This window comes from Chaetodon auriga, chromosome 8 (genome assembly GCF_051107435.1).
Source record: "Chaetodon auriga isolate fChaAug3 chromosome 8, fChaAug3.hap1, whole genome shotgun sequence".
Lineage (NCBI taxonomy): Eukaryota > Metazoa > Chordata > Actinopteri > Chaetodontiformes > Chaetodontidae > Chaetodon > Chaetodon auriga.
In genome coordinates, this window is record NC_135081.1 from 28,371,818 (window position 1) to 28,389,759 (window position 17,942).

At 47.3% G+C, this 17,942-nt stretch overlaps 2 protein-coding genes across 3 annotated transcripts in view; one reads left to right on the forward strand and one right to left on the reverse strand.

Moving 5' to 3' along the window:
- Positions 1-9,294, forward strand: part of nek11 (NIMA-related kinase 11) — a 54,023-nt gene extending 44,729 nt beyond the window's left edge. The window contains exon 16 of the mRNA XM_076737051.1: positions 8,888-9,294. The gene's annotated coding sequence lies outside the window, so the exon portion shown is untranslated. The remainder of the gene's footprint in view (positions 1-8,887) is intronic.
- Positions 9,281-17,942, reverse strand: part of cpne4a (copine IVa) — a 53,608-nt gene continuing 44,946 nt past the window's right edge. For both annotated transcript variants that reach the window (XM_076737048.1, XM_076737049.1), the window contains 3 exons: positions 15,719-15,852; positions 15,026-15,262; positions 9,281-12,148 (listed from right to left, as the gene is read on the reverse strand). In XM_076737048.1, the coding sequence (XP_076593163.1) occupies positions 12,017-12,148; positions 15,026-15,262; positions 15,719-15,852 (503 nt within the window). In that variant the 3' untranslated portion in view covers positions 9,281-12,016. The remainder of the gene's footprint in view (positions 12,149-15,025; positions 15,263-15,718; positions 15,853-17,942) is intronic.

Here is a 17,942-nt window from a genome sequence, read left to right on the forward strand (position 1 = left end):
ATCTCTCAATTAAAAAACCAATTACTTTTTATTTTGAAGTTTTTTTTTTTTCTCACATGAACACTGAATGAATAGTGACACGAGCCTGATTGTGTATTCACGAGCGTGTCGTACAGCATCAGTCAGAGCTGCAGGCTGTCAGGCTCGTTCAGTCTTCACACTGACCGAAACGATTTGAAAGATCCAATTAAAGATCAGTTTCTGAGGACTCATCAACTGTATCTGCTTCATGAAAAACAGGCCGTCGGTCACAGCTGCTGTTCACCTCTTGTCCAGATTTAATGTTAAAATTCAAGGACGAACCCTCAGTGAGCCGTTTCACACGGGAGGTCGGTGAAGACGTGAAGTTTCTACATGTGGAAACTTTACTGCAGACTGTGTGTTTCTGGGCTTTAACCACGTCATGGTTTTCTTTAACAGCTAAGATGTAAATTTCCCTGATGGATTCAGGAGTCGGGCTCAAGCTGAACAGCTCAAAAACTGCTCAGCAGTGCAGTGAAATGAAGGATTGTACAGTTAGCATGACTATGACTGATGATGGTTTGCTCCTGTTTGAACGTGTCGAGGCCTCTCTGAGGAAGGTGCTCTGCATTCATGGGCAGGTTTGGTTTGAGAGAAGCTGTTTGTTTCGTTCTCTGGCTGTGTGCACAACCGATAACCTCTATAAATAAGACGGGAGGCGCCTGGGAGGCAAACCCAGGGCAGAAAACCCGTTCACGAGCAGTCAGTGCTGCTCAGCGTGTTCAGCGTTCCCTCAGCAGGGCCTGCAGGCGAGGCCGTCACATGCTGATGGATTGACTGGACAAAAATAGACTTAGGGAAGTGTGTGCGTGTGCGCGTGCGTGCGTACGGGGGGGGGGGGGGTTTGTCATGTTACATGATATATACAGTATCCATTACTTCAATAAAAGTACTAACACGCTGTAAAAATACTCCAAAGAAAAGCACTCAGCTGTCTGAGACGAAGCAGAGTGGAGGTATGAAGAGAACGGGTTCTCGAGTACTTCGTTACTTTGCCCCCGTGGTTCTATCGATTATTTTCTCCTCTGATGAGCATTTTGTCAGAAGATGAAGATGAAGATGAAGCTGAGGCTTGAATCTCACTGTTGTTTGTTGTGTGTCTCCTCTCAGTGTCCAAACATTCGTCTTCAGCTTGTTAGAGAAGCTTCTGCTGCAGCTTTAATGACGGCACAGCAGTGTGTGTGTGTGTGTGTGTGTGTGTGTGTGTGTGTGTGTGTGTGTGTGTGTGTGTGTGTGTGTGTGTGTGTGTGTGTGTGTGTGTGTGTGTGTGTGTGTGTGTGTGTGTGTGCAGACTGCTCGTACTTGATGTTACTGTAAATTGGATCAGCACAGCGCCTCCACGCTCGCTAACAGCCTCTTAAGCTTTGTAAAAATGTTGGTGTCGGCGGTCCGTACGCCTCGAGTGTTACCCATAATTCACTGCTCTGTGTGCTCTCAGCAGTGGACGGTCAGATTTCACTCTTTGATTTCCATGACAGCTTTAGTTAGTTTAAAACATGATGTTTTGTTAGAAACAGCTGAAACGATGCTGATCAGCTGATGTGTGTACTTCCTCCTCAGTGTGTGACATCATCAGGTAAACGTCAGGTGTGGGCTGCAGCTCCTCTCTGGACGTCTCTGTATTCTTTCACAGAATATAAAGTTTTATTCTTCATTTTCTGTTGGCAGTTTAACTCGTCACCGTTAAACTTGGAGCAGATCTACCGTCATTAAAAAGTGTCCTTCAGGCAGGATTAGAACAAAGAAGCTTCTGATTTTTGTCCTTGAGAATTGATTTTACTGATTTTGTCTATTTCACCTCGACCATCACACCCTCACTTCACACAGCGTTCCTCCACACGGCTGCTTTAAACAGCTCTCAGCAGAGAGGCGAGCAGGGCGGATCTGCTGCTGCGCTGATGGATGCTGGAAACAACACGGTGCTGAATTCATCGGTTAAACAGTGTGGAGTCGGCATTTACCAGTGAACAGGAGAAATTAGAAGCAAATAAAGGCCCAGGGCACGACTGAGGGTGGAGTGTGTGCGTGAGATAACGAGTGACCCGCTCAGGAAACGGGTCCAGGTCATTAGAGGAAGCATCATGTGAAGCGTTTGATGTGAGTCGTCCTGCTGATTGTGACGCTCTGCGTGTAAACACCATCATGGAGGACGTCTCAGTCCACAGCGAGACAATGACTGCTGCTTTGTTTATCTGAGGAGAACCTCCATCTGCTCCATTGTTCCAGGCGGAGCTGCTCATTACGGAGCCCATTATGTGTTCGTGAGCTGGATGAGTCCTGAACGATCGATGTGGGACTGAATGAAGGATCGACTCCGCGGTGTTTACCTCGACACGCCGCGCTGAACCAAAACCACCCGAACACGTGTGGAGTGAGACGGATGATTCGGCGTTTGGGTGTTAATAATGACGGCGGAGCGTCGTCGCGGTCGATACGCGTGGACGACGATCGACGCCCATCAGGTTCATTAACGGCACCTCAGCGCAGGCGAGGAGCCGTGATGGATGAAGGGCTGCAGGTGGATCTACCTGAGGGGGGGCAGAGTCTGAAGGTCACCCCCGGGGCCACCTCCCACGAGAATGAGCTGACCTTTGACCCCCGCACTGATTGTCTGCAGAGAAACACGTTAGTTTGTACTCAGTCCATTAAAGAAGTACTTAATGCAGTACTGTGCTAAAGTACAAATTAGACATTTCTTCCTCTTCCTCTCCCGTTCAGAGGAAACGCTGCGTGCACACAGGTCGGTGGAGGTCAGCAGGCAGGAAGCGTGTGAGCAGGTGACCTCGCCAGGTATTTAAAGCTCACCTGCAGCCTGAGGATCTGATGCCTCTGCAGTCGTGTGAGCTGGGCTCTGATTCGTCCTTGTGGGAGGAGAAGGTGAAAGATGGCCGGTGGGTGAGGAGGAGGGGGAGGAGGGGGAGGAAAGGGGTGACACCCCATTATTTCATGCCTTTATGGAGGCGCTCCAGGCGGACGTGGCCTCATTTTAAAGAATAGAAGGAGAAATGTTTCTCTGCGCCTCCTCCTCGTTCAGGAGGTCGTTCATTTAACAGCTGTGAAATAAAAGGCTCGTGGTTCTCGACGGCTCCCGCTCTGCGCTCGCTTCAGGCCTCAGCAGGATGTTCCTGTTGGAGGTGGTTGAGGTGGAGCTCATTTTAACTGAAACTAATGATTCTCCTCATTCTGGATCAATCTGCTGATCATTTTCTCCATCGATCGATCGGTCGATCGTTTGCTTTGGAAACATTGTGAAAATAGTGAGAAATGTGACAAAGAGCCCAAAGTGACGCCTTCACCATGTTTGTTTGGTCCAACAGTCCAAAGCTCCACATGATTCCAGACACATTCAGATCATTGAGATCACTGAGAGGAAAGCAGCAAATCAAACATGTGAGAAGATCAAACATGAATGATTCCACAGAAGAGATCAGTAAACCATTAAAACAACAGACGATTGATCATTTTCTGTCAATCCACTCATTGATTGATCGACTAATCGTTTCAGCTGGACTCGTAGAAACAGGAGTTTAATTCATAACAAACATATTTTATTAACTCTGTGTGTTTTTGTGGAAAAATCTGAATTTGTGAAGTAACTGAAGCTGTCAGATGATATAATGCAGTAAAAGTACAATATTTCCCTCTGACATCAGCAACTGAGAAAATACTTTCTTTAAGCCACTTACAGTTTTGTTCTGTCCCACTCGTCAGAAACAGCTCAGCCAATCATATCAGCTATATTATGTCGGGAGGCGGGACTTGTATCAGCCTAAAGAACAACATGTGGTAACCACTTGTGTACCAAACACATTGATTAGACACTGACAGACGGGGTCAAAGGGACACTCGTGTAGTTGCTGGACACAGAGAGGGACACGTCCCTGATGTCCTAGAGGAGTCTAGAGGACAGCGTCTGTCCAGCTCTCAGTGAGGACACACAGTGACACAAACTCTTTGGTTCTGCAGTCAGACGACCGTCACGCTGCCGTCCAGGTGTGAGAGGAAATCCCGCTGCTGCTGAGGACCGTCCTCGTCTTGGTTTATCAGCTGGAAGCACCTGCTGCCTCAGACCACCTGAACAAAGCTCTGCTGTAATCTGCCCTCAGAGACGCCCGATCAACGCCGGCCACCTCTGCGGCGGCTCGTCTGCACACCGCCGACACATCTGGGAGATTAAGGCAGGTGAGACGTTAATGTCTCCTGATGGTGATGAGAGAGGAGGAGGAGGAGGAGGAGGAGGACGTGCTCCAGCAGAGGGCTGCAGTTCAGTCGACACAGCGCCGCCGTGTTGTTCATACATGTCGGTTTCTGCTGGTTCGCTCTGTTTCCTGAAGATAACGCCGCTCACTCGTGATAAACTCACCGCCTTCAGTTGACTCGCTGTCAGAGGATCGACCAATGAGCTTCAGGTTGTGTCGGATGCTGCTGAAACCATCAGTGAGCAGAGAAATGAAGCTGATGAGTAAAAGCAGGAAGAACTTCAGAGGTTCAGGACGAGCTTCAGAGGCGCTGAACAGAGTCCGTCACGGGTCCTGACAGCAAACAGGATCCTCGGCTCTGCAGACGGACCCGGACTGACGGGGAACACCTGAGACCAGAGAGGAGACGCCAAAACCTGGGACCAGAGAGGAGACGCCAAAACCTGGGACCAGAGAGGAGACGCCAAAACCTGGGACCAGAGAGGAGACGCCAAAACCTGGGACCAGAGAGGAGACGCCAAAACCCGAGACTAGAGAGGAGACGCCAAAACCCGGGACCAGACAGGAGACGCCAAAACCCGAGACTAGACAGGAGACGCCAAAACCCGAGACTAGACAGGAGACGCCAAAACCCGAGACTAGAGAGGAGACGCCAAAACCCGGGACCAGACAGGAGACGCCAAAACCCGAGACTAGAGAGGAGACGCCAAAACCTGGGACCAGAGAGGAGACGCCAAAACCTGGGACCAGACAGGAGACGCCAAAACCCGAGACTAGAGAGGAGACGCCAAAACCCGAGACCAGACAGGAGACGCCAAAACCCGAGACTAGAGAGGAGACACGAGAGGAAAGATTCGACTCCTGAGCTGGGTGATCCAGTTTCTGTCTGCCAGCAGCCGTTTATGACTTCGTAAACTGGTCGGGGTTCGTAAAGCTCACGAGCTCGGACGCTGTTCTTCCTCGTAGCTCTTTGTTGAATTAAATGATGAAACTCGTGAGAGCAAAACGTCACGGCTGCTAGCGTGTTAGCTGTTAGCTAACGACACAGCGGAGTAACCAGACGTTTTGTTTGTGCTCAGATCTTCGTGTTTTAGATGTTGAAACGTTTCTTCTTTCATTTCTTCTTCACAGAAACAGTAAAACACTGTAATTCTGCTTTGTTTCTGGGTCAAATTCAGTGAATTTAAATAAAAGAATTCATGTTTCTTTGCTGCTCTCGCTGCACATGAACAACATTTATTAAACCACCCGGTCGTATCGTTTGAGCGCTGTCGTCCTTTTCCCTCCATCCCTCCTCACTCCTCCTCCTCCTCATCTTCTTTGTCTTCTTCCTTCACTCCTTCTCATCATTTCGTTTTTTCATCTTTTAGTTTCATTTAATGATTAAAAGATCTCATTTTAAATAACTCTGTATTTTCTCTCTGTGCTCGTTGATCTGCAGCTTCATCTTCTGTTTCCTCCGTTTTCGTTGCTACTGAACAAATATTACGACTGATTTCATTAGTGGAATATTTCTTTGAATTAATGATAATGTGGAGGAAAAAATGCACCACCCAGAGGAATCCTGTGTGTGTGTGTGTGTGTGTGTGTGTGTGTGTGTGTGTGTGTGTGTGTGTGTGTGTGTGTGTGTGTGTGTGTGTGTGTGTGTGTGTGTGTGTGTGTGTGTGCGCGCTCAGCTGAACATGATAATGAGTTTCCTCTGTGGAGCAGCGAGCCGTCACTCAGCTCTGTCCTCTCATCCTGCTCCAGCATCAGCAGCTGCCAGCTCACAGCGTCCATCCCATAATGACTGAAAACACGTCCTTTCAGTCCACTGAGGGTTTTTTCCCACTGACTGTCCCTGAGACATTAACAATGCTGCTTTACAACATGGCCAGAAGTGTGTAGACAGCTGAGCGTCCCCTCCTCACGTGTCCGTCTTTGGACCAGATGTTGGACGTTCAGCCGGCAGAGCGTCTCTGAGGTCCAGGTCTGACTGCTGATGTGGTCTGGCTCACAGCCGGCGGAGCTGGAAGAGGTTGAGGTCTGAAACTGGAAATGTTTACGGTGCCAGTTCATCCCAAACACACTGAGGACATTTTCAGGACATTTTAGGACAGGTGTGGATGTTTGTTGAATGTGAGACTTGTTTTTAAAAAGGGAGGACGTTTTTTGGACATTTTAGGGAACGTGAAGACAATTTATGGACGATGTGCATTTAGAGAACTTGAGGACGCTGAACCTCCGCCTCCAGGCTGGTGGTCCACCGGGTCCCTGAACATTTGGAGCTCAGAGGAGCAAAGCAGGAGGAGACAGAAGAGGACCCTCAGAGGAAAGACAGGAGGACGGGAGCAAGCGTAGAAACAGGACATCAGTCACATTGTCTCATTTCCAGACGTCTGGACTCAAACTGGACCAAGAATCAGCTTCTCGTCTCTCTGCTGATGCTGTCTCTTGTTTGGGAAACACATCTCACGCTGCCTTCCTATTGGCTGCTCCTCATTAACCTCCTCGTTAGCTCCTGCACTCGTCAGCTGAGGTAATTAAAGACCTGCTGAACCTGTTTTAATGAAGCCGTCTGCGGTCAGAGTGTCTCAGAGAAGTGACGGCTTTGGAGACACAGACGCTGAAGGTCTCGACATTAATCAGCTGTTTATGTCTCAGAGCCAATCAGAGTGAAGAGTTTCTGCTGAGTTATGACAACATGGATGGAGACCAACTCTGCAAAGTTTCTCTGGAGGAAAGTTTTGCACATTTTTATCAGTTTGTCTGTTTTTGGCTCCACCAGCAGCTCAGATCTGTAATCAGATTCATTTGGTCAGACTGAAAATGGACTGACATCATCATCATCATCGTTATCGTCATCAGACATTCATGCTCCCATCAATAAAAACATTTCAATGATCTTTCAACAATATTCAGTCATTTATAATTATTATCATTATTATTATTATCTTGATGGCTTCCCTATGAGCAGTGAACATGTCAGCTGAAGAACACTCAACAAACGTTTTCTATCCATATTCGATCTCTGCTCTCACTCCTGTGCCCACTGGGGCCGTCTGATTGGCTGAAATTTGTAGGACTGAGTCCCATCAAACCGATGTAAATGATAAGGTCGAGGTCTGTGAATCAGAAATCACAGGAAGAAGATGCTCTTTGTAACCGTGGACATGACCACTTTCATCAGTCTCACAGTGACCCAGTGAGAGTCGGCTGTACGTCCACGAGAACGAGAGCTGCTAACAGGAGATGCTAACGGGTGCTGCTAACGGCTAATAGAGCAGAGTGTTGGTGGACAGTTTGACTGAATGTTAAACAGACTAAATGATCTGAACAGAGATCAGATCTGATGAACTTTAACGGGTTCTCGTTCTCCTGATGGCTTCAGCTCTCCTGTCAACACAAACAGGCCAACATGTTGGTGTTAGCATGTTAGCATCTATCAGATTAGCGGCAACATTTTTGACTTTCTCCATTTTTACACTGAAAAATACAAAGATGGGTTTTTCACGACAGGAGGAGCAGCCGGTTCACTGGAAGCAGGAGCTCAGTGAGGCTGGAATGACCCACATACGAACTCCAGACAGATCAAAACCTCTGAAGCAGAGCAGGTCATGTTAAAATCAAACCTCCACCACAGACTGAAGTCCAGTAGCTGAGTCCGCTGTGACAAACGCGAAACGTCACCTGACTCTGACCTTTGTAGTTTTATTCTCTCTGAGTAAAATCAATCAGCCTCTTCACGTCAGCCGATGGATCTGATGTGATTTCAGAGGCAGTTTCCTGCGTCATCCTTCTACAGCGCAGGTCACGACACACAGAGCTCACCACATAAAGTGCAGAGGTATCCAGGAAAAAAACATGCAATTCCCCGCTGAATGGCACACCTGTGGGAAAATCTCCAAATCTACATCCAAGAAAGCAACACATTCACTTCCTGCTTCCTTTTTTTCTCAGGTGCGTTTTTACAAAGTGAGCGACAGCAGAAGAAGAGACAGCAGTTAATGAAGACTTCAGCCTCTTAATGAGCAAACAGTCAGAGTGACGGACAGGAGGCCCGGTCATGTGGTCCTGGTCTGCAGTGAACTGGCTGAAGGACGTTCGGTCGTCGGTTATCTGAGCGGTCAGCTGTGAAGCTCACAGCCTGCGGCCTCATTACGCTCTTTAAGTGCTCAATGTTTGGCTGAACTTTGGTCCAGAAGAAGAAACTGAAGAGCAGCTGACTGACAGGTGAAGCTGCTGCTGCTCACACCTGTGCACATTTAGAAAAAGAAGTTCAGTGGAAAGGAGGCCAGAGTTGAGCTGAGATAAAGGAAGTGATGAGCAGAAATCAATAAGTCATCACTATGAAACCCGGCCGGCTGCCGCGTTGTGACAGCTATGAATGAGACTGAAGCTTTGTCACATTCACGCTGAGCTCAAGCTGTGATTCACCTTCTGAGCGGCCTCTCAGGCTGCTGTCAGGCTGAAATCCTTCATTTCCTGAGTGAGTTTGAACGCATCACTTCTCCTGTTAGTCCTGTTATGGTTCTCGAGGTGTTCAGTACGAACCTTTAAGAGCTGCAGCGGCTGCAGTGACTGAATGAGCAGCTCGTTACTCGCTCGTTAAAGCTGATTCAAAGACAATGAATCAGAAATAAAAGTGTCATTAATGACAGGCTGCTGATCTGTTTCCTTATCCACAGAGTCTCTGCGGGCCGGTGCTGTCCAGGACTGAAGGGGACACCTTAGACCACAAACTGGGTAAACCTACTAAACAGACGTTGTTTAACAAACTCAGGATGTGAAATCTTTGAAGGATTTTGTCATTTTGTCACCTTTTCAAAGTGCAACCTTAGCTTGTGTTAGCTTAACCTTAGTTTGTGTTAGCTTAATGTTAGCACAACCTTAGCTTGTGTTAGCTTAACATTAGCCTGCTCTGAATCATTTCCATGTACTCCCATGGTGATTGATCAGCTGGGTGTCCATCAGGAAAAAGGAGAAAAAACGTTTTTCCGACTCTTTGAGAACTCGTCATTCATGAATTCTGCTGTTTCGATCTTCCACCACAAACCAACCGCCACACTCAGAGGTTACTGATAAAACTTTTATTAGAATTCAGTTTGTCATTGTTTTGCACACAATACTGCATGTTAACACAACGACAAGTCATGTGACCCAACACCTGTACATTCCCTCCAATGACAAATCAAACTGTCTGCTTGTAATATGAACACATTAACAAGGACAGCTCCTGAAATCAGCAACACAAACGGGGAAGATTCTTCCTTTAAAGAGTGTTTACAGTCTGACGACGAAAAATTAACCTGAAATATAAACACAAAAATACTGATTTTATTGATCACATGACACTGCTGAGCCAGTACGCATTGGTTAGCTGTGACAAACAGGACAAGTCAGGAGGAAATATTTCTATCGCAGAATGACAATTTATGTCCGAATCAGACTAATTCATGAAGTTTTCTTCTGCTGTCAGTCAGGAGCAGCGTGGAGGTCAATCAGGTGCTGCCTCATCGTATCTGAACTGTGGTTGGTTTGACTTTCACTCCCTCTGTCCTTAACTGAACAAACCATAATTATCAGGCTCACGTAGTGAAGAAAGCTAAAACTTTAAAAGCTAACTGACAGCTTGTATCGATGCTCTTGTCTGGCTTTAGTTTGATGATCCACATGACGTGTTAAAACGAGTCGGATTTCCAGCATCAGGAGTTCAAGAGAACTTTATGGATGTTGTCAAACTCAGTGGAAGAAGACTAAATAAATAAATAAATAAACAAACAAACAAACAAACAAACCATCATTTGCTGAAGGTGTCATGAGGTGTTGTCACAGTCCACTACAACAGACTACATCCAGTAACACAACAGCTACCCAGCGCTGGTTTTCCTGCTGGTGTGTATTGGATTGAGCCTTTTTTGGACTAAGATGGTGAAAATGTGACTGTTTGAAAGCCAACAGTAAAAGAAAAGCCAGCGAAACTAAAGACAGTGGACCACTTCTTCAGAGATGGACAGGTGTTGTGGCACAAAGGAACCAAAATCTATCACCATAATCTAATAAACTCTCCAGAGATACTCAGGTTGTGCTTTTATATCTACTCATACATTTGCATTCACATGTGAACATGCTGGAGTAGAACAGCCCCGTCGTCGGGAACATTGTAAACATCATTGGTACTCATATTATTCACTACCAGGAAATAGAAACCACGAGGACCGGGGGACCTGCATGGAGATCTGCATGCAAAACAACAGTTCATGCATCTGCTGGTCTTTGGAGAAAACCAGCAGAGGATGCAGACGTCAGTGAAGGCAGCAAGATCCAAAACGCTTTACAACATACGAACTTTACCAAATTTAGCAAAATCTCAATAAACTCTTAGAAAAACAAACCAGAAGGGGAAGAAGGGGTTTGGTACATTCCTTCATCGACCGCTTCCCCACCCGTCATGCTGTCTGCAGGGAAGCAGCGTTTGGATTGGTCGGTGTGGTGCGTTTGTGTGCTTTTCACGTCCGTTAAAAACACTCCTGAAGGTTACGATCAGCTCAGCCTCTGCAGGCTCGCATGCACAGCAGATGCCAAAAGTGCTACAGCTAGCATTTTATACATGGAACCTCAGCCGGACCACAACTGAGACCACATGAAGTTCTTCCTCACCCCAATGGTGCTTTTCCTCATTTCCCAGAAGCCTCTCTGCTTCCTACAATGTGTCCATGTAATTCAAGGTAGAAAAAGTCAGACTGGTGAGCCTTTACATCACTGGACGACTGAAGAAGTGGCTGCAGGTGTTCAATGTCTGCTCATAGCATGTCCAGGTGAAGCGGGTGGTGCTGGAACGGTGATGGAGTGACTACTGGCAGGCCATCACAGCGAGCTGCTACTGACGCTGTCCAGCCAAAGTGGTTCAACAGGCTGGTCTGACTGGCTACCAGTTTGCTAACACTGGACAGAAAACTAGCTAGCTCGGTCGCTAACTTCAAGAGATCATACCAGAAATGTTGGCAGTGTTGGCAGTGAATGTTTTCACTGAAATGAACTGATTTTGACCCGAAATGTCGAGGTCACCTGCTCTCACTGTAAACACTAATGCAAAGGAAAGACACAGAAACACCTGTTGTTCTTCAAGGTGCTGCATAGCTAAAAGATGTGTTTACAAAACAAGATGTGACTGTCTGCTAATAACAAACCCTGGTCTTCTACTCACGACAACTTGGATCTTGACATGAAGGATGTGTGCAGGTAAGGAACGTGTCCATTCTAGTTTTGGTTTTCTGTGTACTCAAACACGCCGGCAGCATGTGGACGCTGCTCACTGCAGGTTGACAAACTGCCTTTCATGAGGACAGACCACTGTGTTTGCTGTACCCTGCGTTGGATGGACACGTCTCAGCTTCTTGTTCTACCTGTCACTGCAGGTCCACCGTCAGCACCAGACTTCAAACGATGCAAAGAAATCTAACTTGGCTCCGTTTCCCCTTTGAGAGCATCCTAACTAGCACTCCTGTGTCCAGCGTCCACTTCTCTACCCTAAAAAGACGAAGACGGGAAATGAAACGCCCTCTACCGTTTTGTGTCATGAAGCAATCCAACAGAACTTGGTCCTGGTGTAAACTGCAGTGCAGAGGCTGACAGGCTTCTTGGTGACCTTGTGTGTCTACAGTGATCACATTAACGTCTGAAATGAGGCATTCCTTCATGCTAAAATGCTGCATGTAGCACCTTTAACATCCGCATTAACAAAGAACAAAAGACAGTAAACATTTTTCTCGGCGCAGGAGGACCTGTCGTGTCTGGGGCAGCGCTGCCGCTGGTGCTCAGGGGCCAAACTGCCTGGAAGACTGGTACTCGCTGGGCACTTTGGGCTTAATGCCCTTGCTGTTGTAGTAGTCAACCACCTGGTTTGGCACCTCTGCTAGTACGGTCTTAGCTAGAGCAGCTGGAGACGCCTGAAGGGAAGGAAGAGACAGAGGACACATCGATCAAACATACACCAGCTGTACATGGAAGTGTTCATGTCTTAAAGTGCTGGTATGGAACGAAGAACACTGCAGGTTCCTTTTAAAGGACTATTACAGTGATTTACCATGAATCACCTTTACTTCACCTTTACATCTGAGTCTGAAGCAGCAGGAGTCCAAATCTGAGGCACAGGCTCTCTGCCTGTTGACTTAAGGACTTTCAGTATTTTGACGATCTTGCTCACTACTGAGGGTAAAGTGGAGCATTGGACCATTGTGGTTCAGAGGGAGCTGATCCACGTTCCAACCCTCATCGATGATCACGAGCTCAGAGCAAAGACCAAAAGAACCATCAGCTGAAATGAGTTTCCCCGTAGGGTGTCTATTTTCAGCCTCCAGCTCAGACATCCAGAGGGAGTTTGACACTAGAGTTGAGTCAAGGTGGTTCGGGACCTGATCAGGGTCTTCCTGGGCCTTCCTTTGGAGGTTTTACAGGGACATCCAACTGCTGGCAAGGCCCTGAGGGAGACCCAGAACACACTGAACATATCACACATCTCACTGGGTTTGGCAACACCTCGTGGTCCCCCCAGGAGGAGCTGGAAAAGGCTGGTGGGAAGAGGGACACCTGGACCACCTTTCTAGTCGGTGTCTTTAGGGGACATGTCAGTAAATGCTCCAATGAAGGCAGCAGACTGTCAGACTGACATGTCTGAAGTCAGCAGTGTTACATCTGCTGGGAAGAGGCTGGTTTCTTTCCTGCTCTCAGGAGAATGAATCCTTCAGATTTTATCTAAACTTTATCTTTACTTTCCTGCAGCTCGACACAGAGGACAAACCTCATGTTGTGTCGTGTAATGAAGTGAGGGTAAACAGTTTAGACCGTCACTGACTAACAAACTGTCTTCCAGATTAGATTTCTGTCCACATAAAACATAATGAGTGTCGTTGTTTTGGCTCCTCTGGAGAGCTCTGAAAACGATTTCTGCTCGCGGTGAGACAGAACGATGACGTGACTCGGACAGAAAATACATAAAATTGACTGAACCTTGATGGTAATGGATTATTATGTGCAGCAAGTTTATTTTCATAGAATCTGAAATGAGTGAGTGTCTGCAGGGAAATCAAAGTGGGTCGTTAAAAGGATCAGCAGTAATGTGTAAATGCTAACGAGGAGAAAGGAATAACAGAAGGATTTCGTCCTCGTAGACCCTCAAACATGCACATGAACATACGCACAGTGCACGCTGTAATGCAGACTCTGGTATATTCATCTCACTGCGTACTGTACACAGTGGACTTAAAACGTTATTTTACAGCCTGAGTTCTTCTTCTGTGGTGGTTCCTTTGGGAGGAGCAGCAGCTGTAATTGTCTGAAGCGTCAGTCAGAGCTGCTCGTCTCTGCCTCGTTCACTGCCGTCAAATGAAAATCGCCTCCTTTTGGGCCAAAGACAGAAAGTCTCATTCATCACACTGATTAAACCCGGGGGGGAAAATACATCCAGCGCCTGGAAAGGAGCCAAACCGGAGGATAAATCTCCACTGTAGTTTACAGTCTGTAACCTTCAGACTTGTTAAAGACTGAAAATTCATTTGAGAGGAATAAAAGATGTCTCCCTTCAGATCAGCTGGCAGATTGTCTCTCCGCCTCCCTTCTTAAAGGGTGAAAACTCATTTCTTCAATAACGCCACGCTCTCTCCTCGTCCTCGTCTCGTCCTCCTCCACCTCCAGTACGCTCTGATCTTTATTAAAAACACTCTTTCTCTTCTCGGCTTATTGCTTTCCTTACACTTCACAGTCTTCCAGTTATTGTAGGGTCACAGTTATACTATACACACACTGAATAATGCTCCATCAGGGAGAGACCTTTGACCACCTGCTGCCCATTTTTACAGGCTTTTAACTCCTGAACGACAGAATGAGAGCAGTTCAATGAGTTTGTAATAATAATTCACACGGAAACAACGAGTGCTTTACATCAGCAGCTGAAACAGGAGACGTCCAGTCGGATGAACAGAACAGACTCGGGATGAAAAGAAGAGAAGCAAAGAAAAGGTTAAAATACGATGTGCAGGTAAAGCAGAGGTAAAAAAAAAAAAAAAAAAAAGGAAGCCGGCAAGACTAAATCTGAGCTTTAAGAGCCGATTTCTGTAAAATCACCACAGGCGTTTTGAATGACGTCATCAGTTCGGGGACGACCGATGGAAACCAGGAAGTGATTCTTTAACGTGTTCACCTCACACCGACGTCGCTGTTTGTCTGCAGAACAGTTCACAGCAGCTCCTTTCCATTTGTTAATGTGCTTTTTCACAGCGGATTACAGCCTCATAGGGGCTTTTATTGTGAAGCAGCTGCAGGAAATGCATCAAATCCTTTTTCCCAAATCTGAACTCGTCTTCTTTTCCAGTTTTGGAGATGAAGGTTTTTCTACATGGTGTGTTGGCTGCACCTGCAGAGCGTGGAACAGCGGTCGTACTCATGGTCAACGTCCAGCAGACGTTAAAACGTCCATTTTAACAGCTGTGAGGCCTGATCAATAACACTGTGCTAACATTTATTACGAGACAGTCAATCTGCGCTGTGCTCCACTCATTACCAGATTAAATCATTCATGCACGTAGTTTTAATTGGTTCAGTTCAGACCTGACCACTGTCACCTCCAACCAGAAGGCTGAGGGTTCAAACCCGCCAGCCGGCGTCCTCCGCCGTCCAAACACACTGAGGCTGACTGACCAGCTGTGTCCTGTCCAGTTTCTGTCTACAGTTTTCAGCTCTGCTGGTCAAATGTCTGATATTCTGCACGCAGAGAAACGTTTAAGATGACGATTACTACTTCAAGTGCAAACTGGAGAGCTGTGACTCACGTGTTTGAAGTTGCGGAAGGGGACGAACTGGACGATGTCCCGGAGGACAGGCTCTCCTTTGGGCGAGCGCAGGATTCCGTCATCGCCGTCCAGCATCTGCATGTCGCTGAAGTCGGCATTCCCGATCCCGACAATGATGACGGACATGGGGAGGTGGGAGGCCTGGACGATGGCCTCCCTCGTGTCGGCCATGTCGGTGATGACGCCGTCCGTCAGGATCAGCAGGATGAAGTATTGCTACGAGACGGAGAATGTAAACATGAGATGGACGTCTTCAGAGCGGATCAGAAAATCTACATCTGTCCAGTCAGATTACTGAACCTTAATGAAAACACAAAGACGTCAGCATCATTTGTCAGTTCAAAGTTCATTTTTAGAGTTCTTCATTTTTAGCTTCAGAAAACCAACTTCACGTCTTTAAAAAACAAACCTGACGCTAAACTAACGTGTCACAGGAGTTTCTTTCTGTCTGCTGGTCTTTGTTCACTGCGGTGGTTTAACTCCTGTCATTGGCTGTTTGAACACACTGGCTGGTTCCACCAGCTGTTGCCTTGACCTGGTTGTGCTGACTCTTCGTCACTTTACATTTCATGATGTTCAGAGAAAGGTCCTCCTGAACGCTGGCGGGCGGCAGCAGACTGGATGTGGATGAAGGGTATCTGGGAGAGCGAGTGACCAATGAATGGGTCTCACCATGGCCTCTTTGGTGTGGACCTCCTGCGAGGCGGAGTTGGCGACCTTCTGGATGATGGGGGCGATGTTGGTGGGACCGTAAAGCTGCAGCTTGGGGAGGCAGGCCTGGTAGGCCTCCACCACGCCCTGGATACCTGACAGGACAATAAGAACCAATAAGAACCAGTCAGGAAACACAGACATGAACAAAACCTTTCAGGGGACATTTGGTCCACTTAAGAAGAAGAAGAAGAATCGGGGGGGGACATTCCCCTTTATTGTCACACATGTGGAACACTGCACATGAAGGTGAAATTTGTCTTCCGCATTTAACCCATCCTGGTCGTCCCTCCTCCGCGGCAGACCAGGAGCGGTGGGCAGCCAGACCGGCGCCTGGGGACCCATCTCGTTGTCACCATTGGTCAGGTGGTGGTCTTCTTGCATGTTTTTAGTGGGGGTATATTTTACAGGTGAACACGGGGAGAACATGCAAACTCCACACAGAAAGGCCCTTTTTTCCTCGAGCAGCAGGCACCGAAGGCATGGTGGAGGACACACCCCCGGTGCCCGCAGCGAGAATCGAACCCGGGACCTTCCAGCTGTGAGGCCACAGTGTTGCCACCGTGCCACTTTTTTTTTTTTTTCCTTCGTGTCAGAAGAATCCAAAACATCACTGGTTCTGTCAAACTAGACAGTCACCATATTTGTCCTCCAGGTTCCTGAACACAAAATCACTTCAAGCAGAGAAGAAGGTTCCAGCATTTCCTCCACGAACACAACGAGCCCGAAAAAGATTCCGAGCCTCCGGAGGAGTCCTCAGGTTCACCTCAGGATCAGTTTAGAAGCAGCACAGACGGCTCGGAGGCAGCAGAGATGTGATTCAATGTGTGAAGGTCACCGAGAACACCTTCTCCTTCACACACACACACACACAGACTCTTAATTAAGAATGTCTGTGTTGAAGTGTCTCTCTGAGCTGATCAATGACCTTTAGCACCCGAGAGGGCGAGAGACCTTCAGCTAAACAGAGTCCGTCTCTCTCTCTCCGACCCGATAAAGAGACATGGAGTGAGCAGCATGGACCAGGGGGACAGAACCAGTCCGAGGACAAAATACCCTTTCCAGTAACTACAAGCCCGACTGACATGTTGCATCTTTTAAGCTAACAAGCTAACGTCCTGTAGTAAGCTAGGTTTAGGACAGATAGCTTTGATGCTAACTCCTAAACTAGCACTCGTTGCTAGAAATGTGCAGGCTAAGTTAGTGTTTGAGAATACGCCCCCTGGTGGATACAAACTCCAACCAGTTTCACTTTTTAACAAACACGTAGAGCAACAAAGGAGGCAGACTATGGCCGACGACCTCTGGCAATGCAGATAACGATGGACGTCACTGTCTTGGAATAACATGAACAATCCCGATCACAGCAGCTTTTCCTGTTCCTCACTTTCGTCCGACGCTGGGTGGAACAGCATTAGCTTAGAACTAGCTGCTACGTGGTGCTAGCTTGGAGTTAGCTTCCAGGTCCAGTCTGATCAGCCGGAGGTCATCAAACAGCGGCCTGCAGGTGAGTAACGGCTCCAGGTTAATTGTTCTGGATTGAGACCAGCTTCCAGGTCACTGCAGGTCAGGAGAGTGAGGCGACATCAGCTGATCAGAACTCAGCACTGATCAATACGAGGCTGCGATCAGGAGGGATGCTGGGGGTTTTTCAATTATCTCCCTCTTTTCTAAATGTGTTCCTCGTGTGTTTGTCTGGAGAAAGAGAAGCTGTTGAATAAAACTGAGAGAAGACGTTTTCTTTTTTCTCGTTTGAGGCTCTTTGACTGATCAAATGTTAAAGGATTAAAGAACGTTTGGCCCGAGGCTGCCAGCGCTCAGCCCTTTAATGCTGGAGACTGAAATCCCCCAGCGGCTTCTATTTTGGTTTTTAATTTCTCTGTTTTGGACCCATTCTCTTTTGATGTCATTTCTTATCTCAATATGTGGTCATTAAACTAAATGTACTGTGTGTTACTTTGCAGTCTGAACTGGGCGTTCGGGCCCAGTCAGACCAGTTTAACGTCTCAGGGCAGGAAATGTTCAGTGTTCTCTTTGCTAATTTAACCTGGATTCAGTCTAACAGTGGTGAAATGATAGGATCTGCTCTGTGACAGACGTGGACGTCCAGCAGGACAAAGACAGAAGAGACAGACAACTGAGGTCTCCAGGGGGCGCCGGAGAGTCGAAGGGAACCTGAGTTACA